The 25171-nt window shown below is 39.9% G+C and overlaps 1 protein-coding gene across 1 annotated transcript; it reads left to right on the top strand.

The window, feature by feature from the left end:
- Positions 1–1056: 1056 nt before the first annotated feature.
- On the top strand, positions 1057–24579 carry AFG3L2 (AFG3 like matrix AAA peptidase subunit 2; the record flags this gene model as incomplete). The annotated part of the gene is made up of 17 exons (XM_079533736.1): positions 1057–1173; positions 5116–5215; positions 5690–5758; positions 6752–6867; positions 7737–7889; positions 10499–10573; positions 12088–12212; positions 13882–14155; positions 14704–14841; positions 18006–18159; positions 18876–18983; positions 19121–19246; positions 20435–20545; positions 21066–21181; positions 22046–22246; positions 23177–23371; positions 24337–24579. The coding sequence occupies 17 exons, from the start codon at positions 1057–1059 to the stop codon at positions 24577–24579; spliced, it is 2421 nt and encodes an 806-aa protein (XP_079389862.1).
- Between the last annotated feature and the right edge of the window lie 592 nt (positions 24580–25171).

The following is a 25171-nucleotide window of genomic DNA, read 5'->3' as shown; positions in this document are numbered from 1 at the left end:
GAAACAGATTTCGAGAAACCACATCCCATTGGGGAGGGCCTTTTTATAAGGGCAGGTAGTGACAGGACGAGGAGAAACGGCTTTAAACTGGCAGAAGGTAGATTTAAAGTAGATATTAGGAAGAGAGACTGTACTGTGAGGATGGTGAGACACTGGAACAGGTTGCCCAGCGAGGCTGTGAATGTCTCCCCACCCTGAAAGCACTCAAGGCCAGGCTGGATGGGGCTGTGAGCAACCCGGTCTACGGGAGATGCCCCTGCCTATAGCAGGGGTTGGAGCTAGATGATCTTAAACGTCCCTTCCAGCACAAACCATTCCATCATTCTGTGATCGACTTTGCAGCCTTAAGCCTGTGCTTCCCCTTCTACTTCCAGCAGCTCGTTAGCACGCATTGTTGTTACGGACACTCTTCTCAATACGGAATTGTTTCTATTTAAAAAGTTTAGAGAGCATCAAGCTTCGGTAATCGCAAACTCCGGGGACGGGAGCAGCCCCACTACGGCAGGACGGGCCGTTCATATCTCCTTGTGGCGGGAGCTCGTACATCTCCCGACATAACGACCGCCCTGGCTCCAGCACAGAGCCGGCGGGGACGCACAGGACGCCTCCACGGCCCCCGCCGCTTCGCCGCCTCGCCTCCTCGCTGCTCGCTCGCAGCGGGGTAGCTACGGCCGCGCTCCCTCCCCCGCCATTTACCGCCCGCTCACCACCCCCTACCCGAAGACGTGCTCCGAGCTCCAGATTTTCATGGCCGCCGCCGCCGCCGCCGCCGTTTCCTCGGGCGGGAGGACGCGGCGCGAGCCCTCCGCCCGCAGCGCGCGCCGGCCGGCAAACGGGAGGGCGGGGCCTCAGCCGCGCCGGGGAGCGTCACGCGATGACGTCACCGCCCGGCCGGGCGCTCCCTCAGGCGGAGCCTCGCGCGGCCCATCTTCCGCTCTGAGCTCGCGCTGCGGCCGCCGGAAGTGACGCGATGACGCCGGGAGGCGGACGTAGCGCGCGGGGGCGGAGCGGCGGCGTGACGGCGGAACGGCGGCCACGGGAACGGCCGTCGGGGCCATGGCGCAGCGCTACCTGCTGCTGGCGCTGGGCGGCCGGCGGCGGCTGCCCGGGGTGTTGCTGCAGCAGCTGCTGTGCGGGAGAGGCCTGCCGCTGCCGCGGCCCCGCCCGGCACAGGTGAGCGACGGCCCGCGGGCAGGGCGGCTCTGTGTGCGCGCGGGCCCGTCGGTGGCCGCGGAGGGGCGGGCCGCGTTTGCCCGGTGCCGGCCCTCGGAACGGTGCGGGGACGGGGAGCGGGCGTAAATACGGAGCCGGAAGCGGCGGCCGGGCCCCGGCGGGGGAACCTTCAGCAGCGGGCGCGAGGTCAGCCCGGTGAGCTGACGTCGCGGTGCGGGTTGGGAACCTCGAGGCGGGCGATGAGTGCTGAGTGGTGCTGGGCGGCCGTCGGCCCTTCGTACGGCGGCTCGGTTGTAGGGTGGGCGTTACCCTGCTCGGCCCCGACGTCTCGGAGGAACTGGCTACAGGTCTGCGTTAGCGCTTGGGAAAAGGTGGTTGTTGCTGTCCTGCGTCAGCGATAGCTTAGGCGAAGTGCTGGATCTGACTGTGGTGAGCTGGGAGAGCTGCTGTGGCTCCTTGTCTGCTGGGCTGTCCGTGCGGGGAGGGATGTCTCTGAGAGGAATGCACGCAGGGGTGTTAGTGACTTGTTCTACCGATTAGTGAGTTTCTAGTGTAAATGGTGGAATTGTGTTTGTGTGGTCATGGTTAGGAGAGAAAAAAAAAAAAAAAAAAAAGTAAAACAGCATTGCTGCTAGTTTGTCTGAAGACTGCTTCTCATTACTGTCGGTAGAGTGTGATGGATTCTTATTGGGAATGAAGAAATAGTGTAGGAGCAGAGAGGTGGTCATCCCTCTGTACTCAGCAGTAATGGGGCCACACCTCGAATGCTGTGTTCAGTTTTGGGCCCCTTGCTGCAAGAAAGACATCGAGGCTCTGGAGTGTGTCCAGAGAAGGGCAATAAAGCTGTGAGGGGTCTGGAGCACAGGCCTTATGAGGAGCAACTGAGGGAGCTGGGATTGTTCAGTCTGGAGAAGAGGAGGCTGAGGGGAGGCCTCATTGCTGTCTGCAGCGACCTGAAGGGAGGTTGTGGTGAGATGGACGTCAGCCTCTTCTCCCAGGTAACTAGCAGTAGGACAAGAGGGAATGACCTCAAGTTGTTTCAGGGGAGATTCAAGTTAGATATTAGTGAAAAGTTGTTCTCAGGGAGTGATGAGACTGTGGCACAGGCTGCTCAGGGAGGTGATGGAGTCACTGTCCCTAGAAGTGTTCAGTAACCATGCGGGTGTGGCACTGAGGAAAATGGGTTAGCAGACATGGTGAGGATTGATTGATGTGGACTAGGAGATCTTAGTGGTTTTTTCCAACCTTAAAGCTGCTATGATTCTATATCTGTGCTATGGGGAGAACTTCATGTTCGTTCCAGCATTCATGTGTTTCTATGGGTAGCAAAACAAGATAAGTAACTTATCTGAAATTAGATTTATTTATTTATTGCCAGCTTGGTTTCTTTTCCTCAACATGCTCTTATGTAGTATCAGTCACGGTTAGATATTGGAGATAACTTTCGACTGCATTTTCTTTCTTTAAGAACCATAAATTGGAACTTGTATATGGATAAAGCTTTAAACTTGTAACTTTCCTGAATTACTGTGTTTTTGATCCTTTATTTACATAACTTGGTGTGACTTTTCTGTTCTTTGGGTATCCTTGATATAAGGCAAACAAAGATGGATTATGGTCACAATGTTTCTGCAAAGTCAGTAGTTCTGCTTTCTTTTAAATTACACATTTTATTTAAGGTTGGAATTGTGGAGAAGGTCCTTCAGAAGGTGCTACAGATCCTGTGTTTGTTATACTCAGGAGCAGTAACACTGTCACCTCATTTCTGAGGTATTACAGTTGTAAAACTGACTTCTGTATGCTTCAGACTTGCTTGCTTGAATTTCTATTTAAAATAGTCTCGATTTTTAGAAAGATGTCACATTTATCTGAAGAAAAAAAAAATTATGACACGTGTGCATGCTCTTTCTGCATGCTGTGACAGTTCTTTCATGTCTGACTGGGAGAAGCTGGGCAGTTTCTGGTACCTAGCCCAGAACAGTCCCTGTGCTACCTAAGCATCCTGTCAAAATGTGTGCTGTTTGCCTTCCCTGTCCTTGGGCAGTGGGTGTGCTTCCAACTGCTGAGGTTGCTGTGGCATTTCCACAGGCAGCCAACTTGAGGACAGCTCTTGTAGCAGACTCAATTCGATCAGCTTCCATCTTGGTGGTTTACCTTGTCAAAAAGTATTCATTACCATTGCAGTGTGGTTCTACAAACTTCTGCTTTTCTGGAATGAGATGGTGAAAGGAAACTGCGTTTGCAGGGAATAGGTTTTGATGAGTCAGTACGTAGCATAAAAGCGTGCTGTCACTCAGTCAGGTGATGTTCTGAACGTGCTGTAAAGGTGGTTCTTTCCTTTTCTCACAAAATCAACTTTAAAACACTCACTTCTGCATAATAAATGTATAGTTGCTTGTCAAGTTATTACTGATAGATCTGTCGAGAATGTCCAGCAATAAACCAGTTGTATTCATCAGGTCTGCCCCCAAAGCAGTGTCAGCTACTTCTTCCCTCTTTCTGCATGCCTCCCTCCCTCTCCAATTTGAAGTCTGATAAAAATGTGAATTAAGGCTGTAATAAGCCAATGCTGGCCCTGCCACGCCAGGCAGTTGGATTTGGCTTACTCAGACTTTTATTTAAAACAAGCAGTTACCTTTTATTTCTAATGAGACGGGAGTATCCAGTAACGTTCATTCCAGTTAAAACAATTAAAACGTTCCAGTTATTCCAGTTAAAGCAATCTGAGCTTGTGGAATAAATCTTAATTGTTTGTTATTATAGGAGGCCAGCAACATAGAACAGAAGCCAGTGTTTTGGACATGGCTTTCAGTTTCATCTGTTGCTGCATTCACTGCCTGTTGACACTTGAAGTAAAGATAGCGACAGGCTCTATTTTTCTTTTTTTTTTTTTTTTTTTTTTTTCTTTTTTTGCCCATAGAGATTCATCCCAGTTGTCCCAAAGCCTCTTCCAAGAGCACATGTGCTATTGCTCGTGGTGGAGGTGATAACACATTGACCTTGGAAGCTGCTCTCTAAGTAAGCTGTTCTCCAGGCTACTCATGTTGTATGTGCATTACATGAAAAATATCCTTCTGAATTTCCAGAATCAGACTTTATGTCAAGGATCTGCAATGGCTGCATCAAACAGCCAAGGAATTCTTCTTAGCACAGTCTATTGCAAAAGCAAGCTAGAAAGACACTTTGGCATTCTTCTTGGTTCCAGCAGGTGGAACTAGATGACTGCTCACAGTAGGTGTGGTCTGTTTCTTCAGTTAATAAGCTCCCAGGCAGAAGACTTGTGGAGAATCAGAAGTGACAATATGCCAGTGTTCCTAGAGTAATTTGGGTGTGGGATCCAGTGCCCTTCATGTTTTTCTTTATGCACAGGTTTTGTTTAAAACTGCTATATTCCAATTTTAACAATTGTAGGGATTCTAACTTTGAGGTTTAGTTCATAGATGTAGTCCAGGCTTTTTTAGGCTAGATGGATGTTTGCTGTCTTGTTCTGAGTATTGTGAATTTTCAGGATGGGGGGATGGCGGAGCTTGGATTTTCTTTTGCCTGAAGTATGTCCTTGAAGAAAGGGAGCTTGAACTGTGTGATGACACTACACTCTACTTCATTTTTAAAAGAAAGCTTTAGATATTGTAACTAAATACTTTAAAATGCTTATATTTCCTTCATTGCACTTAAATGGCAAACATCACTAGACACTCTTACTGGCTTAAGCTGCAGTGGTTTAATGTGGATCTGTACCTACACAGGAGTTTGGGTTTACTCTTAAAGCATCGTTCCTCCCCGCATTGGTTTCTTAGCTGGACATAGATATTGTGTGATGCATTCCTTTTGGTTTCAAGGGGATCTTAACTGCAAAGAAAGGGTTGCAGTTCTTTCACAAAAAGTGCCTCAGCATTGTGTGCATCATTTTCTTGCTGCTTACGTTTATTTTTCATCTTTCAGCCTCATGAAAGTGCTTTCACCGGTGTTACGACTGACAGAAGGACAGTCTTGGCAAGTGTCATTGCTGCTTGCAGAAGGCTCTTCTCACAACCTCCCAAAGGTGACTGCAGCTTTGATCACTGGAGTGAAGCAGGCTGCTGAGGACGATGCTCATGTGCCGCTTAAGTTTATTGTGTACAGGGCAGTAAGCTCTTTTATTAATCAGCCATTAATCCTGAGGTGGAGCAGTGATTTATAGTATTTTCAGCCACAAACAGAGCTGACTGCAGTTTGCTCAACTTAGCACTGTGCAGCACTATTTTCTGTTGAGCTAAGCTTGTCTGTCTCTGGTTTAAAGGACAGCTTTAAGCTATTAAGTTTTTGATACTGAGTTTTTCAGTATCAATAGTATAAGATATATTCATGGGAACCCGATAGAGCTCTTCAGCAAAAGGACAAGATCAAGGCCATATTCTGCAGTGAATGTATTGCTTACTTATTTTTTTACGTTGTATACATTCAACTTGTGACTACTGAAATGTAATGTTACAATTGTAAACTAAAAAACAATTATTTGCTTTTTAACTCTTGATAGGATTTGAAAAATATTTTCCCAATGGGAAGAAACCAAATGCAACTAAAGGTTCAGCTGGAGAAACAAAAGGTACAAATAGCCATTTGATTTCACTTCTCTTTTTTAGGATGTATTCATTATATTATTCATTACCTTAGATTCTAGCTAAACATTGGGTTTGGACTCTTTTTGTTTCTTTTTCAGAGAACATATTTCTGTACTAGATTAGTTTGAAAGTACAAGCTGACTTTTTAAAATGTTCTGCTTTCATGCATTGTGTATCTTCTGAAATAATACTCATTTTCTGTCATTCTCTTGTTGAAGTGCTTGTCCTTAAATTCTAGTTTTCCTGTTTCCTATTAGTTGGTATAGTCATGCGTTCAGATACTTTGTGTGTTTAGTTCTCAACTTTTCTTTTAGCTAGAACACTTTCTGTTGAATGGAATAGGCAGAATTGTCTTTCTGGATGGGAATCCAGAACCATTTCTTCAGCTGAGAACCAAGCACATATAAAGAAGAGCTGGTGTGGCAGCGTGGTGCTGTGCTGTGCTTGTCTCTGGATTATTAAACAGGGCTCCCACCTGTGGTATCAGTGAAGTCTGTCCTTCAAGAAGAGCATATTATGACTGGGGGAGGTGAATTCTGGGAGGTGGTGCTGCTTAGAGTTTGTGAGGTGTTGTTTTGTTGGCGTTGGTTTGTTGTTTTTTGTTTTTTTGTTTTTTTTGTTTTTGTTTTTTTTTAAGCTGAGGATAATCTTGCATGTCTTGGATTAGTGTAGGAGAAATACATTTCACACAGTCTCCATAATGTGCTTTGTTATATATTGGTAGCGTTTTCCGAAAGTGTCATTAGGTATGCAGTTAACAGACTCCACTGCTGATCAAAACTGTATGATAGAGATGTCTCTGCCAATTGGAGTATCTTTTTCTACAGAAAAGTGTAGTTCCATTCTCTCTGATTATTGAAGCATCATATACTAGTTCATTTTGCAGGCCTCTTTAGTTTTATTTTAGCTTTAACATTAGAGTGAGATTGCTATAAAATATAAAGATACGATTTTTGTTGTTTTATTTTTTTCCTTAGAAACAAAGCAAGCTGGTGCCCGACAGCCAAGTGGGACTGGTAGCGGGGGAGGCAACAGTGGTGGGAAGAAAGGCGGCAAGAAAGAAGATGCTAACTGGTGGACCAGATTGCAGAAGGTCTTGACCTTAACATATCTTTCTTTTTGATATTAACTGTCTTGAAGTAACCTGGTGTGCTTTTTTGCTTTCTAGGGGCATTTCTCTGATTGCCTAAGTTCCTCTTAGGCCTCCTGTGCTTTGTATTTCGTAGTAACCGGCTCTAGGTGGCACTCCCACTCATTGCCTTTCATAAATACTTGTTTGCATGTACCTTCAGAGGCATCCAACTCTTTAACTGGTTCAGGAACCTTAATGGAATGTTAAGGTATATGAATACGGCTGCTCATAATCTGTATTTCTGTAGTGGAGCCTCAGGCTTTTAAGAGTTTCGTATTTTGTCTGAAAATGTCAGACATGTTATATAAATGAAAATGTTAAACAAGCTTAACAAGTTTGCTGTCAGCCATTTTGACCTTGATGGCGTACTTGAATAAGCTTAATTTTGTAATATATGCTCACTGTCATTAGCTATAGCACAAAGATTATAGCGTTTAACAGTGTAAGAATATTGCCCTCATTTTACTGGAGGTGTGTAAGTTTTCTCTTCCCCTCTTTTTTTGTTGTTTTTGTAGGCTTTGTGTATAGTGCAGGGAAAATTAAAATGGAGGGGAAAGGTCGTATAACAGATGACAGAACTTTCTTTTAAAGTACTTCGTAAATGAAGACTGTGCAGTTACTGTTTGTAGAAACAATGTTTTTTCCACCAGCTTTGCCACTCCTCAATTATATCTGAAGCAACTGAAACATGCTAATACGGCAAAATATAATTTTATTTGATGTTCTCCGTGGTAACCTTGAACGCAGGGAAGATAACTCAAATGGATACTGGAATCTGTTGTTTACTTACTGTACTGTATATTCTAAAATTTGTTTCTTTTTTCCCCTAGGGTGACATTCCTTGGGATGTCAGAGAGTTTCGTATGTACGTAGTGGGAAGTTCATTTTTCTGGACGATGGTTGTTTATTACTTCTTCTTCAGAGTCCCTGGGAGAGAAATCACCTGGAAAGACTTTGTTAATAACTACCTTTCTAAAGGAGTGGTGAGTAGCAGGGAATCAGAATGACGAATCAGTGTGCTGTAGGCGCTCCTTTCTGCCTCCCTGCTTGTGTTTGTATTGTTTTGTAGCTGTGCAGTGAGAGCTCGCTCGAGAGAAAGGGATTAGCTTTCATCTTCATCAGTTCCTTGTCTGATGTTCCAGGTGGTTGTATGAAGGCTTGTGTCAGTTCAAGAAAACAGAGGGAGTGGACAACTCAGAGTAGAGCTTCTCGGTTGAACAGCTAGTGTTCTAATTCAGAGGCAGTGTGGCTTCAGTTCTCAGGATGGATTTACTGTTGATTTAATGGTTTAAGCAGGTGTGCCACGTGCCCTGAGGACGAACTTATTCCTAACCCTAAATACTTCCGTTAGCCCTACTGGGGGTGGGAGGACTTCTGTTTTTTCATTCCTTATATTAATAGATTACCAGGGATCTGAGTAGCAGTGGTGCTAACAGACAGGTGAGGGGGGGAAATGAAAAAATCCCTTTCAGGGGCAGTGAATTGGCTTAACCATATTATAAAGTAGTCTCCCTTACTTGCTTTCTCCTTTTATTTCTTCTTTCCTTCTTACGTAGAGCTACTTCTGGAGCAGTCAGTTCTGTCATCAGTGTCCTATATCTCTGTGTAACTTGACATCTTTCCACACTTGGAGTAATAGGTTGGTGATGCCCTGAAGTGCAGGATTTTGAGTGTTTTATACAGGCCTGTTCCACCTCAGGAGCCACAAATGCTGGGCTCTCTTATTTCCATGTTTGTAGCTTCTCCTGCAGGTTAGAAAAGCACAGGCTTGCTTCCTCCTCTGCACTCCAGACATGGGGTTTTGAGTTAACAGCATGTTTCCTGCACCTTTGTTGCTGTGATAAACTGCTAAACAGATTGTGTCCTACCTTTCTTTGTCTTAATGCTCAATGCAGAGCTGCTCTTTATGCTTCTACCGTTCTACTCAGGCTGCATCTGGAAGTTCTGTTCTTAGTTGGCAACTGTGTACATCTTGTGGAATGGAAGCATACTGGTTATGCTTATACAGCAGCTAAGACACTAGCTCAGTTAAAAAGAAAAAAAGAAATAATCAGTAACAGTTAATGAGGTCTGAACCATGGTTGCAGAAGAGCATTATGAAAGTAGCTTGTTGCGTAAAATGAAGTCTCTCGGCCTCTATAAGATATGGTCTGGATATTCCAATAAACTAAAAACGTATTCGTCAAAAGCTGTTGGTTGCCATAGTCCTGACCAGTTAGTGGGGAGAAAAACATCAGCAGTGCTGGGGTTACGCATTGTCCATAACAAAGATGTTCAGGTAGTCTTGCTTCCTGAAGTCAGATCAGATCTTAAGTGGCTTCTTAGCTTGTATTTTGCATGAGTTTTACCATAAATGTTCACACGTGGTAAGTTGAGGAAAGTGTTGCTAGCCTGCATGCAGCTCAGACCCGACTTGTAGAACCGTAATTCGTTTTAAAACTTTAAAAATTGCTGAAACCATTTATTGGATGGAAAGAGGCAGAAGAAATGGAACTAAACTACTCTTTCATTTTCCTTAGCAATTGTAACCTTCTAAGACACTGTCAAACACAAGAAACTAGGAATTTGACATTTTTTCTATCCTAAAATAAGAAGCTTAGCATTTTTTATCTGTGAAATAAGAAGCTTAGCATTTTTTATCTGTGAACCTGCAGCTTGATTCTTGATTTTAGTTTCTGATTTGTTACCTTTACAAAATTATCTTGGTAACTTATGGATGTTCCTGTGTTTAATGTGGCAGTACAGGAAGTCTTTTATATTAGCAGGAACAATTGTAAGAGCAGAGTTAAGTTTGGAAGCTGCTGAAGGAGTTTAGCACTATGTGGCCTATCACTTTCTATGTTTGACCACTGAAATAGTAAAACAGTAGTATTGTTTAACTACCTCACTCTACCTCTAATTTGAGAGAAGGTGGATTTGTTCTTTATTTATTTTTTTGTCCTTAAGAAAGGCTATGAAGTCATCCTTTCCATCTGATTTCTGCTGTGCCAATATTCATTGTTTACCAATTGTGTAGTTGCTTCCTTACATTGGAATTAATGAAGTTAAATTAAATTGTCATTAATTTATGTTTAAATTAATTGTCATTAAATTTAATTTGTCATTAATTATTGACATAAATTTGTCAATTTAATTTAATTGTCATTAAATTATGTTTAAATCAAATAAATTCTTTGAGACGACTTTCTTAGTTAATGGCATTCCTAGGATGCAAGTTTGGAGTGGGGAGGAGCTTTTACTATTTCTAGCCGTGATCAGGATTAAGGCTAGTTTGAGATATTTCTCTTTTTTTAAATAGAGCTACCAAGCAAAAGCATGTGGAAGTGTGAAATTTGCTGTATACATCTGAAACAGCACAGTTTACTTAGAAACTTTTGAGCTTATCTTAAATAGAGTTAAAAACTGGATAATTTGTGTGACAAGGATGGTGTCTTGTGGAACCATCCTGATCTACAATGTGACTTATTTTTTTTCTTGCTAGAAAACAGAACAGGTTCATATCTGGTGTATGCAGCTGTGCTAGCTGTGATGGAAGAATAGATAGAGTTTGTACACTTTAACAGGTGACAGGTTTTGTTCTTTCCTTCCACAGGTGGACAGACTGGAAGTGGTGAACAAGCGCTTTGTTAGAGTGATCTTTGTGCCAGGAAAGTCTCCTCACGAATGGGTAAATGTTTCTAATACATTTACACAAGACTTTAGAAAGAACAAGGCAGCCTTTTGATAAAGTTTGATGCAGAGAACTTAGGAGCATTAATTGTCTTTTAATTTTAAATATATTTTTTGCTTTACTGTTACATTATTCTACATGGCATAGGTTTATAGCAAGACATAACCAAGTAGTTCCTTTCCTGCACCGTGCTCTTAATACAAATATATGGACAGAAGGAGTGTGAAATTATTGAAGATTCTGTATTTCTAATTACTGTCAGCTCAAGAATATACCAGTCTTAAATGTGCATTTGGATCTTTTCTTCCCCAGACTGCTTTTAGATAGTTAGTTATAAGGAAACTTTTAATTTTCTCTGTTTGATTCTGCAATCTTTAAAGCTAAACTACTAGCTCTTATTCTTGAGAAATGCACTTTTTTCAGTGAGTTACTTTCCTAGTAACATAACCAGGAATAAGCTGATGAAGGTAAAAGTTCTCCGAAGAATAATACTTGCAGGCTGAGACCCATTCAAAAAATAAACATAATGCTCATATGCATAAACATGAAAACTTTTGTTCTGAGCACCATCTCTGCCAGCTTCAGACCTTCTCATTGTGCAGGTGATTGACTCTTATCGTCATGATATTTTTTTTTTACTGTTTCATAGCTTAGAGAGGCTTTACGTCATTACCTTAATTGGTGATAGGTTGTTTGTTTAGGGTTTTGTTGGGCTTTTTAATTGACTTTCTGAAACTGCAGGTCCCTCCAGGATAGAGTGAAATCTGCAGCAATTACTTCATCTGTGGATTTCAGTGCAACTTATTTACTCACCTACTCTTTAGCCCACATACTATCCATTGCCTTAGTTTCTCAATCAGTTAATACTTAGGGTTACTTTTTTTTCCTCCAGCATTAGAGGAAGGGCAAGTCAGGCAGGTCATGGTGCAAAAGGGGAGATTCTCACAAAACAGACCCAATCTCATCTGTGTTTCAAAGTAGAATCTGGATTGTTTTCCAGGTATACAATAACTTCATACTGTCTTTTGTGAATACAATTTATTTTAAAGCTAATATGAATTCCAAATGTATATAATTGCTTTTCTTAGTCAGGAAGGCTGAGATCTTATGGTGAAATAGTAGGTTGTATGATTGCTGTGCTTGCTGGTTCAGTGCTGTTTTATTCTGATTGTGTAATTCTCTTCTAAACACCTGTTTATCTATTATATTCTAAATTTTTCTCCCTCCATTTTTTTTATGGAGGAAAGGCCAGGATTTCAGTGTACTTATAATGCACAAAAACTTGGATGTGTGATTTCTGTAGAGGCAATGACAAACACAGTGTCCAAGTTGGTAAACCATAGATTTATTAGATGCATCTTCCATTGGTTACGTACTTTATAAGATACGTTAAAATGATGTTTTGGTCTGATTATCTTCTAACGTTTACTTGTGTATGTGCTAGAAGTTGGCTTAAAACTAAGCTGAGGTGGGATAGGGCACTTTGTGGTGATCTCTGCTCTTTTTTTTAGCAGTATGTCTGGTTTAATATCGGTAGTGTGGACACTTTCGAACGAAATCTTGAAACTGTACAGCAAGACCTGGGTATAGAAGTGGAGAACAGGCTGCCTGTAGTCTACTCAACAGAGAGTGATGGGTAAGAAGCATGTTTTGTTGTTTTTGTTTTTAAAGTATCTTGATGAGAAATTGTCTCTACAGTAGGGTTGTAAGACATTCCTCCTATGCTACACTGGGTGGCAGTATTATCAGAACAATCATAGAATCATAAAATGGCCTGGGTTGAAAAGGACCACGATGATCATCTAGTTTCAACAATAGTCATCTTGGCTTTATTTCTGAAAGTTAACACAGGACCTGTTCAGTACATTATCTGTGTAAAAATCTCAGTACATACATATTTCTGTTCACAACTAATCCTTCCTTCACAGAAGCCCTTTAGGTGGCCTGGACTAGAGCAGGAGTCAGCAAGACACAGCAGTAATGCTCCAGAGATGGTGCTCAGGGATTTTTTGAGAGAACAAAATGTGGCTCAGAACTGCAGTCTATTGACTGAGTTGTAAAAGACGTCACTTTCTGCCTGTAAATTTGACAGAGGCCTTGCAAAAAGGCAAGGTATTGGTGATGAAGGGAATTGCATTATTGTGCCTGTTAGCGGGAGCTGGAAGATGAATCATGCTTTTAATCAGCAAGTTGTTTAAGAAAAATAGCACATCTGATGTATGGCATTGTTGCTAACCCGTTAGGGAATAATGGTTCCAGTACTTTAAGATTTGTATCCCTTAAAGGTCTTTCATAGCTGAGCAGCAGCTGTATGATCACAGATTCAGAATCTGTTTAATTCCATAGTGTAGGAATATCTGGCTCTTCCTTTTCATCCCAGAAATCTGGGCTTTTTGCAAGAGCATGAAAATCTTGTGTGGGAAGTTGTGGTAGTACTCCTGTCTCTTTAGGATTTTATTATTGCTGAGAGTTGAGAGAATGTCTTGTGAACTGTTCTTTCCAGAGAAAAAGCCATGAAGTGCTCCAATGCTGTGATAATGAGAACTAGTTTAGTATTAGGATTTTCAGCTCTTATAGAGCTGTGCTAGGAGGTTGGAGGACAGACCGTGTGAGATGGCGGGCAATTGAGTAATCAGAACAAGGCTGTAGCCTCGGGACAGAGAAACAAACACAGAAGGAAATTTAGAAGTTGAGAAAGACTTAGGGGACCAAGAGTGAGTATGTATTTTTGAGAATTTTCTGCTTGAAGGTGTAGTGTATCCTGATTATACGTTACCTAATACAGCTCACTTTGATTAAAGCAACCATTTCCATCCAAGTCCTGTGAATTCATCTTTAAAGGGCACGTAAAATGAGCTGCTTCTGTTTCCTAGGGAATGCAGTTTTTCTCTGTGTACTTACTGCTATCACTTGATGTTGGTTTAAAAAAGAAAAAAGACAAAACTGTTGCTTGTTAAGTATCAAGAGTAGGAATGTATTACCCTCTAAGTGTTTCAATTTATATTTTCCAGCAGTGTAAGAGAGGACAGCAATGAAAAATTAATTTCAGCTCTTAATTACAGTTAGAAAAAGTTTTTCGGTCGGTTTGACATCTGTAAATCAGAATCTTTTTTTGCTTCTCAAATGTATTTTATTTCCCAGTGTGAACATCTTGTAGAGTAACATTTACAATATCTTTGCAAGCTAGACTATTAGTTCTGAATTCGTTTAGGTTTGCTTATGATGAAACCAATGTCTTGTACATGCTGTGCTCAGTAATGGATTTTTGTAATGCTTGGCTTTCTGCTTTTTGTTTTTCTCCACAGATCGTTTCTCCTGAGTTTGCTGCCTACAATCCTTATTATTGGTTCTTTATTGTACACATTAAGAAGAGGTCCTGCAGGCTTAGGTCGAGGAGGACGTGGAATGGGTGGACTTTTCAGTGTGGGTGAAACCACAGCCAAAGTCCTTAAGGATGAGATAGATGTCAAATTCAAAGACGTAGCTGGCTGTGAGGAAGCCAAATTAGAGATAATGGAGTTTGTTAACTTTCTGAAAAATCCCAAGCAATATGAGGATCTGGGAGCAAAAATTCCAAAGGTAATGAAGTGATGACTTAAGAGATGATGATTTGATTCTTTTGTTAATCCTCAGGAATTTGAACTGGACCATGAACATTTATATAGGCAGTACTTTCTAACTTCTCACAATCAGGAAAAAAAATAATAGACATTAAATGCCAACAGAATAACTATAGTGCCAGAAAACTTTTTAATAGAGTATTTCATCTGTTTGTATAAGTTAGAAATTATACACAGGGTACTTGTCTACCATAGTTGTATTGTAATGGTTATAGAATTGCCTGTCACTTTTTGACTATGCTGTAGTGGCAGCCCAGCTGGAAACAGGCCACTTTTTTTTAAATGTTAGATGAAGAAATCACTGTCCCTATAATTCTGAGTCAACATGAAAATGCTGTATCTATTTTTTTCTTCATGCTGGCTTAAATGACAGATGAAATTTCAGTCTCTTTTCTTCTACCGTTTTTACTGTGGTAAAGGGAAAACCATGGCTTTACCATGTAGAAGATCTGTAAGTAAGGTATAGTTGCACTGTTTTCATAAGGAAAATGTCTGTTTCTCTTGCAGGGGGCAATTTTGACAGGTCCTCCAGGTACTGGAAAAACACTTCTTGCTAAAGCTACTGCTGGAGAAGCTAACGTACCATTTATCACAGTCAATGGCTCAGAGTTCTTGGAGATGTTTGTTGGTGTGGGTCCAGCTCGAGTAAGTCTTTGGCCTTGCTGTTTTATGTGTGGTGGTTGTTGAAGAGTCTTTGTCAAATTTGGTGGACAGTTTGATGATAGGTTCAGGCTTTAATCAATAACTTTTTTAATCTTTAAGTTATTAATCTATGCAGGTTACCCTGTAAGTGATATTAGATGCTTGCCTAAATACAAGAAGCATAGAGTTGCCTTTCATAAAAGGAAGAAATGTAGTTCAGTACTGATTATAGGTTGTCTGGGCCCTAAGGGTCTACTTCTTTACAGAGACTTGGAGGGGGGGAAAAAAAAAAAAGAAAACCAGAACAAAGCTGTCTTCAAGCTCTGCTCCAAAGTAAACACACTAGCTGGGTCAGAAATACGTACCTTATTTGGCTGCTGCTATGGGGGTGTCTTTTTCTGCTCTAAATCATTCATATTTCTCTGAAGACCTTTGTTTTCTTTGTAGTGTCAAACTCTTGAATGTAGTTGTCTGGGACACACAGTTGAGCTTCTGACTGAAATAGGAGCTCGTGGATTATGGAGCTAATGCTTTAATTTCTGGAGATCAGGTGATTTAAACAATCAAATATATCATACTTTTTTTATGTTCTGCCTTAATACATTTTTAATGAGCTATTTTAAGTGGAAAGTGTTAGCTCTGTTCCAGCACTTCCATTTTAATATATTTTTTTTTACTACTATATTTCAGACATTCAGTTTGAAGTCTGTCTTTTCGTGCCTTGGAAAGGAGGACACGCAGAACTACCGATTAAATATGTTCTAGAAACAAGCTGCTGGAAGTGTTTTGTAAAGCTGGAAAAATAGAACTCCTTAAAATGTCCAAAATTATGCCCTATTTCCAACAGCTCATACCTTCACCAAGCTCTTAACCATTTTGTCATAAGCCTCAGAAAGTATATTTTCAGGCTGACGCTGTTCTGGAGAATTTGAGTTGAAATTTATTAGCTACAGTTTTTGAGCGTGAAATGGAAGTTGCTTTAGGATCTTGATTTGAATTTGAAATTTTACAGGGAATGGGCTTTACCAGATACGTGCAGTTTTAGGTCCTCTGAAAATTCACAGGCAAGTTAATTTTGATTAAATTCCTAAAGGTGTCAAAATCTGCAATTTTCATGTGGTTGGACTTATTTGAGGCTTGTGGTTAAGCTTTCTGTTTGAGTATATGCCTCCTGCTACCTTAAGTTCTTCTGTTGATTTTCTGAAGTACTTCTTCCAGTAATATAGATGGGAGATGATGGTTGAAGGCAGGCAATTCTAGATCTTCTGTAAAGAGAAAAGGGAAGTAGGTGAGAGGCACACTGGTTGGTATAGAGCCTGCGACTGAGGGAACAGGGGACATTTAGAGATTTGAATGCGGAATCTGGTTTAGGAGGGAAGGTTCCAATGAAGATGCCAAGTGAAACTGAAAATATATAAGGAAATTGTCAAATGGAACTGCTGTGATGGGGAAAGGGTATAGACAAAGCAAGGAAATACATGTAAGAAATGATAACATGGTGGTAAAAAAAACTTATATGGTGACTATGTTTGAAAGCTGTGAAGATAGTGATCGTGTCAATAGGATGAGTGGGAGCTGAAAAAAGCCTACCATAGAAAGGACTTCACTAGGAGACAGTAACAAAAGAAGCAGATCTGTATCCTCCAGGAAGGTGGTAGATGTCTAGGAATACTAATGGTACTCAAGCTGTATTGTCACTAACTATTAGCATAAACCTGAAAAGCCCGAAAGCAAAGTAGGTTAACCTTTTTGTCTTGACTTGTGCAGGTCTAATTATTGCCTCCTAGCACTAAGTGATACCTTTGACATAACAGTTGCTCCTTCAGCTGTGAATGTTTCAACACTGTTGATAATTTCTGGTTACCTTTCAGTACATTGTGAGAGAGTGGTTTTGTTTCATTTTCTATGAATTTGGTAAATAAGACTTATCAGTGATGCTTAATCAATTGTAAATTACGATATGCTGGAAAAGAGCCTTCGTTCCTGTGTGGTCTTTTAGTTCTGTTACTTCTGAAAAATAGTTATTTAGTTTGGATCACTCTTTCAGACCAAAAGGTGGGAGTTCACTTTGAACACCTGACACTTCTTCTTTGTTCGTCACATTTCTTGTTCTTATTCAACGTACTTTTATTCGAACTCTGTTGACAAATCTGAATGAGTTTCCACAACATGGCATACTGTCCAAAATTTGCACCACTTCATATCTTCTGTACCCTACGTGTCTTTTTAGAGACATCTATTCTAGTTGCCGTCTGTAATGTATGAAGTATTAAAGCTCTGAGCTGTGTGTAATTCTTCTGTATTTTTTAATTTACTGATTATTCCAATTATATCACTCACATCTGTGAACTTGCTGAGCTGGTTTTAATGAAGTCCTGGTATTTTTGTGAGCAGAATGTTGTAATGTTGCATCTTATAGCCTGTTTGTGGTATAAGTATTACAGTAGGATTTGGTAGACAGTATCTTACTGGGGGGAGGAAGGACTTCCAGGTTATAGATATCATGTGCTAGCCATCTTTACAGGCTTCTAGAAGTTAATTTAATTGAAAAATAAATACTGGGAGGTGAATTCAGTTTTCATAGCCCGTGTAATGGAGAGTCAGGATGACTGAGAGTCAGTATTTATGAAGAAAGTATTGTAAGAGTACAATAATAAGCACTTACAAGTAAGCCTTAAGCTCACTGTAAGAGCGACAGCACTTTGTCCTAACTGCAGGAAAACCTGGAAGCCTTTATTTCCTTGATCCAAAGAACTACCATGTCAGAGCGTGCTTATTCGTGTTTCATTTCTGCTTCTACTATGCATTGAAAAAGAGCTTGAAAGAGAGATTGCCTTAAATCTTCATAGGCTTTTAGTGTCAGTATGTAAGATGTAATTGTTCAGGGAAAATGGTAATTTCTTAAGGCTTTTAATTTGTTTTATTTATGTTCTTAATTTATGGATTGAGAAAGGAACTGTCATCCATAGGGCCTTCATATCAGTGATTCCTTCTGAGTGGCAGCTGCAGTGTAACAGTATTGCACTGGAAGCTGGTGGGTGATTTGGGATCTTACTGCAGCAGTCAGTGATAATGGTGTTATTACTGGTGTGCCTTCCACTGCCTCAACAGTCCCAGCACCATTGTCAAATAGTGGCTAACTCTTTCACATTCTGTTTCCTCTGAAGGTTCGAGACTTATTTGCTCTTGCTCGTAAAAATGCCCCATGCATCCTCTTCATTGATGAAATAGATGCAGTAGGAAGGAAGAGAGGAAGAGGCAACTTTGGAGGACAAAGTGAACAAGAGAACACACTCAATCAGCTTCTAGTAGAAATGGATGGTAAATATTTAATTTCTAAATTACTGTGACAAGGATCTAATCATAAGTCCTTAGTGACTGAAGTACCCACTGTATCGATCGCTGCATTAATGTTTGCAGTCTTAGGTGCAAGATGTAAGTGTGCAGATGGTAGTAGAGGGAGGAACACAAATGAAAGAACTAGTGCACTTCTCAGACCTATTAACCAACACTGGGTTGATTTTAAATACAAATTGCATTTGTATTAGGAAGCAAGTGTTTCCTAAAATGAGTCGTGCTTACTTCCTAGGATGAGTAATGGTGACTCATTTTGCTGCAGCCTGATGTTTACTAAAATTTGTTCAGGAAGAAGAGCAATTGTTCTGCATCTGATAACTTTGTCAAAGTTAAATAAGTGAAAAATAAAATTGCATGATAGCAGTCTGTGTGTTAAAAATATATTTAGGCATATGGACGTACACATAGCTAACCATGTTGGTTCTGCAGTTTACTTGGAACTTAATCTGTTGCTGTCCTTTGTAGATAAAGTAAGCTTTGATACAGCACTACAGAAAGCAGAGCCAAAGGCTATTTTTTGCTTGTTGTGAAAAGCTGGACGGTGTTCTAGAAAAAGGAACTATTTAAGATCATTTTTGTTAACTGTCAGTACTGTTGTGGCCCCATAAAGTCAACAGTTTGTTGATTTGTTCTTCTTGACAGTTACCTTTACACAGAATTTTATTGTATTTTTTCAACAGGCTTTAATACCACCACGAATGTAGTAATTCTGGCAGGTACTAACAGGCCAGATATCTTAGACCCTGCTCTAATGAGACCAGGGCGCTTTGACAGACAGATCTACATTGGTAAGTTTATTTGCATCACTATAATTCTGCTTATGTAGAATGCTACCAAAATCACTAGCTATTTACATATGTAAATTCTCCGTGCACACTGATTTACTTATGAAAAGTAAAGATGTATCTTTCTTTAATTTTTCAAGGCCCTCCAGATATAAAAGGAAGAGCATCAATTTTCAAAGTTCACCTTAGACCTCTCAAATTAGATACAGTCTTAGATAAAGATAACCTAGCAAGAAAACTCGCATCGCTAACACCTGGTTTTTCAGGTAGGTAACTCTTAGTATCACTGTTCTCTGCTGTAGATATTTTATGATACTATTTCTATTTTTCATTTTGTCTTTTTATTTTTGTGTTTGATCCAATCTGGCTCTCTTACTTTATTTTATTTGCTGGAACAATGTGAAATCATCTTTTCCTGTTTGGGCAGCCGGGAGATTTCTGAGGGTCTTGAGTTTGTCTCCCTCAGTCAGGTTGACATACAACATACCAGCTTCTGTCTTCAGCAGAAGCACCCCAGAAATTTCTCATTGCTAACACTGGTATGTGTGACACTGGTATGTTACCTGCTGTAGGGAACCTGCTTTGGCAGGAGGGTTGGTCTCGATGATCTCTGGAGGTCCCTTCCAACCCCTACAATTCTGTGATTCTGTGATCTTCCTTTTAATATGGTTTTTTTTGATGCTTTGAACATACCAAAAAAGCAAACTGTTTCATAGTAGTTTGCATGAACATTCTATGGGGGTAATTTGAATTTCTGAATGTAGAGTCTTCTCCCTGAAAAATGTACTGTGACCTTTTGTTGAATTAGAAATGAATGTGCAAACCAACATTCTTGGCTTCTATCATAATCCATTTAATACCCGTGTTGACTGATAATGAATTCTTCACTATCTGTGGTCTTTAATAAAACTTTTTCTGACATCTGATTGCCAACATCTCTGGCAACTGCAGTGATGTTTTTTTTTGCTTGTTTTGAAACTATCAGTAGCATTACCATAAATAAAGCTAACAAGAAGTGAATGGCTTGAAGCCAGTCGTGTGTCTCTGAAATGATTCCTTTCATGTCAAGGTCTGAGCTGTACTCGAACCATATGTAGGAAAGTTGTCTCTCTAAGTCTAAATGAGGCTAAATGCAGTGCAACCTGTTGCAGGCAGAGCTTACAGAAGGTGCAATAGAACCTGATGTACAAATCAGCACCTTGCTGATTGTAAGCTCTGTTCAATAACAGTATATCTAAGAGCAAGATCCTACAGCTTATCATCATAGTGGGTGTAGTTAAATCTATCTTAAAAAAAAAACCATGTACATGTAACAAATTACTTTGGAGTCTGTCACCTTTAATTCTATTCTGTGTGAGAATCTGTGGAAACATAATCATAGATAAGAATGTTTTTATGCTAGACAAAGAAAATTGGTAAAAATGATAAGTAACTTATATCTTCCCTGCCTGTAGGTGCTGATATTGCCAATGTTTGTAATGAAGCTGCATTAATTGCTGCACGGCATCTCTCAGATGCTATAAACCAAAAGCATTTTGAGCAAGCAATTGAAAGAGTGATTGGAGGTAAGTGTGTTATTCATCAACACTGTTGATGTAGGCACTTTTTATGTAAGAAGAATCTTAAAGGCTATGTCTTTCCTCCTAAACATACTTAAGATTTAGAAAATAAGTTGCTGGGTTATTTTGCTGATTTCTGAAGTGGAGAAGGAGCAGAAATAGACATTCAATCAGGACACTTTCTAATTTATTCAAAATGACAGGAGGAGTAGTTGTTTGAATTGAGTGATGCTTTTAACTGCTGTTAAGTTTAAATCTAGAAAATGACTGGATTTTTAAAGAGCAGATGTTTTATATACAAACTTGAATATTCTAAAGAACTGCAGCTTTAAAATAAGGGACAAGGTTACTGTAAAACCTCAGAGACAACACTTCTAAAAGTTGCTAGTTTTGTTTTATATTAATTTCTTCAGTAGAGTATATATGTGGCATGTAAGTATTGCTGACTGTGTTTCTAAATGGAAATGAGGGATTCCAGTGGAGAAAGATATGTCTGAAAGGATTTAATCAAATTTCTTTTATAAAGGTTTGGAAAAGAAAACTCAAGTTCTGCAACCAGAGGAGAAAAAGACAGTAGCATATCATGAGGCAGGGCATGCAGTTGCAGGATGGTTTTTGGAACATGCTGACCCACTCTTAAAGGTAAAGGAAGCCTTTTTTTCCTATTCTTTTCTTTTCCCTCAATGCTGGGAGGACATTGAAATATGTAATCTCACAAAAGGCTGTGTACATGTTATGTTTTGATTTATTTCACTTTGTAGCTTTCTGCCTTGGGCGTTACGGGGCTTATAGTAAAAATGGCCTTGGAAAGTGAGAGGAACTTGATGTTCCCACGAGACTGCCTGATTTGAAAGCTGCTTTTTCTCAGAGGCTTTTAGTTGAGATGCAGTGTTTAGGCTAATCTTAGCAGATTGTGCAGGTGCACACCTCTTCAGGAATACAGCTACAAACATGGTCATCCAGAAGCTGATTTGAGTTTGCATAGCTTGGCAAGTTGAAAATAAGGGAGAACAGCCCAATCTCTTAAACCTGCTGTGATGTTGTGTTTTGAATGTTATCTAGCTTTCAAGCTTAAAATTTTTCATCTACAACTTAGTGCACAAAAGAGGAATATTAGTAAGCATGGAAGCTATCTATTCAGAATTCTGTTGATGAATTGTCTGAGAAATGTGAAATCTGTTCTGGAGTACTTAAAGCCCAGTATGTATTACTGAAAGAACTATGAATTTTAACTAACACATTTTAAAAATGCCATGCAGTCTTTGCAAAAGGTGTTACAGTGGTCTTACCTTTCTTTTCCAGATATTCTAGTAGTTGTTATCCCAGTTTAGAGCTAGCCAGGGCTTTTAAGAATAAATCACAATGAGGGCCAAACAGTAAACAGAAGTAATGTCTGAATTAAAGTTGAAGGGTGAGTATGGTATAGGTTGTGATATTAAATTAAGTCAAACCAACAAACATTTTTTTTTCAAACACTATTTAGCATTCTGTTTATTTTGATTGTAGGTATCTATTATCCCTCGTGGTAAAGGACTGGGTTATGCTCAGTATTTACCCAAAGAACAGTATCTTTATACCAAAGAGCAACTACTTGACAGAATGTGCATGACACTGGGTGGACGTGTATCTGAGCAAATCTTCTTTGGAAGAATTACAACCGGTGCTCAAGATGACTTGAAGAAGGTGACACAGAGTGCATATGCTCAGGTATATGCTTGAGTAATACTTATTTTTCTTATTGTTTTCCTTTTCTACTGCTTAACACTAATGTTTGTAAAGGACGTGATTTAATCACGTATGTCAAAAGCCTACCTCAGTAAAAGATGATGTGACTAAACATTATGCTGCTGTTGTATAGAGATGCTGATGACTCAACTGTTATATTGTAGTCTTGCAGTGAGCTGATTGCTATTCTCCACCCCTTAGAGGAACATGCATGCTGCACTGCATTCAAACGCATGTGGGAACTCTACTTAAAAAATTAGTTTACTGCATATACCTGATTCTCTGATGCTACTAAAGTTGCTCAGTTTGAAGACACAATTGGGATTGACATGTATATGTAAATCCAGAAAACCTTGTACTTGGGCACTATTTGCTGTCGGTTAAGACATTTTGTACCATATTAACTTAGCACAGCTAAGTGATATGAAATCTTAAGAATGTAGTGACTCATCTAACTGCAGCTCTGTACTGTGCAGATGCTTATTCTTGTTCCTGCATCAACATAAAAGCTGTCATTTGATAAGATGCTTGCAAGGTGAGCAAGAGAGGCATTTTAGAGATCTTCTTCCCCTTTACAGCACATTGCCCTTATCCTCCACTCCCAAACCACACCAATTTGCTGGTCTTTGGTAAATTGCTTATTTTCTCAGTTCTGGAAGTTTAACATTTAATGAAATGCTTGGCAGTGCTAATTTTTATCTGGCCATCAGTGTCTCTTGTTCAGTTTTAAATAGAAAATAGTAAGTATAGACTTACATTTGATTAAGCATATTGTCTCCAGAAAGGTCTAGAACACTGAAAAAAAGATTGGAATTTCTCTTCAGCAGGTTTAATGACTTCCTAATTTCAATTCTGTCTACCAGATTGATATCAATATATCCTAAAATGTCACCATCTCCCCTTTACTTTCAGATTGTCCAGTTTGGTATGAATGAAAAAGTTGGGCAGATTTCCTTTGACCTCCCTCGTCAAGGAGACATGGTATTAGAGAAACCCTATAGTGAGGCAACTGCCAGAATGATAGATGAAGAAGTTCGGTCACTTATTAACATTGCTTATGAGAGGACATTATCTCTTCTGACCGAGAAGAAAGCAGAAGTAGAAAAGGTGAGTATTGTGATGGTTTTCAGGCACCAGCTTGTAAGTTAGAAGCCAAATTCTCTTTGCTAAAATGTTCAGTATTCATTTGTGAAGTTGGGGAGAACTGTCTACCTGCTAAAGTAGGTGTCAATATGTAGATGTACTAGATGTACTAGACCAGAATGAAGAGGGGGGAAAAAAAAAGAAATAGCAAAGCAAAGAATAAAAACAAAAAATCACTACCACACACACAAAAAACAACAACAAAAACACAATACCTAACAGTCAGTACAAAGGTTCTAAATGATTAGGCTGGAAGATCTCTAAGAAAGGAGGTATGCAATATTTCCTCTATCTGAATTATTTTTGAAATTCCTTCCATGCGCACGGGTTGCTTGAGATCTGCCTTGCTGCAGTTGAGGCAACCCTTGCGCGTGTTCTTTTCCTCCTTACCAGAAAGCCCAGTACAGCAAACAGGTCACTTTCCAGGATGGGCACCTGTCTGTTATGCTTATTGACAAGAAGAAAGTTTTGTATGGATTTGGTGAATGGCATTTTAGTAGATCATTGTTTTCACTGAATGCTCACTGACCCAAGAAGGTTATGAACTACACATGTGCTTTATATACATTAGTATTTTACACTGCTCTGTCTAGCTCATAACATTTGGCAAAGAATACTTGTTTGGATCTATAGCTTAATGCATTGCATCAGGAGCCTTTTGGCAGCACAGAAAGACTTGTTCTAAAGTAACAAGTAACAGTAGCAGTGCCCATAGAGTGTTTTGCCAAGCCTTTTAAGTAGGATTTGAAGAAAAAGATACGCCGCATAAATTCTGACAAAAGGAAAATTGGGTACTAAGTAAACTCTGAGCACCTTGTTTATTTTATCAAATTTATCTGTGTTGAATTAATGTTGTCCCAGACTGCCTTAAACTCCTGCGAGGAGACAACTGATGGTACTCTGTGTGACATAACTTGCTGCTATTGCAGGTTGCCCTACGACTACTGGAGAAGGAAGTGCTTGATAAAAGCGATATGGTAGACTTGCTTGGCCCAAGACCATTTGCAGAGAAGTCCACTTATGAAGAATTTGTTGAAGGGACGGGAAGTTTGGATGAGGATACTTCTCTACCAGAAGGCCTTAAAGACTGGAACAAAAAGCGTGAAAAAGAGAAAGAAGAGACAACAGATGAAGAGGTTGTTAGGCAGATCAGAGGAGGGATGCCATTTTAACTGCCAAGTGTGTGGTGATGCTGACTTGCACTCTGGAAGAGAAATAAACTCACCTAGTTTGTACTTCCAAAACAAACAAATATTTATTCAACCAAACTGTATTAGAGATGGATGGAAAAGTGGTGTCTTGTGCAGAGACAAAGATATTCTACTCCCAGTATGTGGTATCATCAGTTCACCGGTAAAAGATCATCCTTCATTTGTCAGCTGAAGAAACGTACCTTGGATTTGAGCTGCAGTGGAATCCAGAACTGAACCTCCCAAACACTGAAAGAACTGAGATTCATGCACAAACTTCATGGCACTGGTCTCTCTTTTTTTTTTTTTTTTTTTTTTTTTTTGAAATGTATGTAGGCTTACTAAAAAGAAATAAATAATTTTGATTATTCATCTAAAATATACCTGTATGTGATTTGTTTCCAAAAAAATCACAGAAAAATGCATTGTTGAATGCTTGGCCAAAAGTCTGGTCTTGCGAAGTGTAACTAGCTTTGCAAAAGTGTCAGCTTTTTGATCTGATCCTCCTTTTCCCCACCCTTCATTTTGATTTTTAAAAGGAGTTGTTTACAAAGAACAGTCAAGTAAATTGACC

Source organism: Tetrao urogallus, assembly GCF_951394365.1.
Source record: "Tetrao urogallus genome assembly, chromosome: 3".
Lineage (NCBI taxonomy): Eukaryota > Metazoa > Chordata > Aves > Galliformes > Phasianidae > Tetrao > Tetrao urogallus.
Note: the sequence above shows the minus strand (reverse complement) of the source record. Positions and strands in the feature narration are given on the sequence as shown.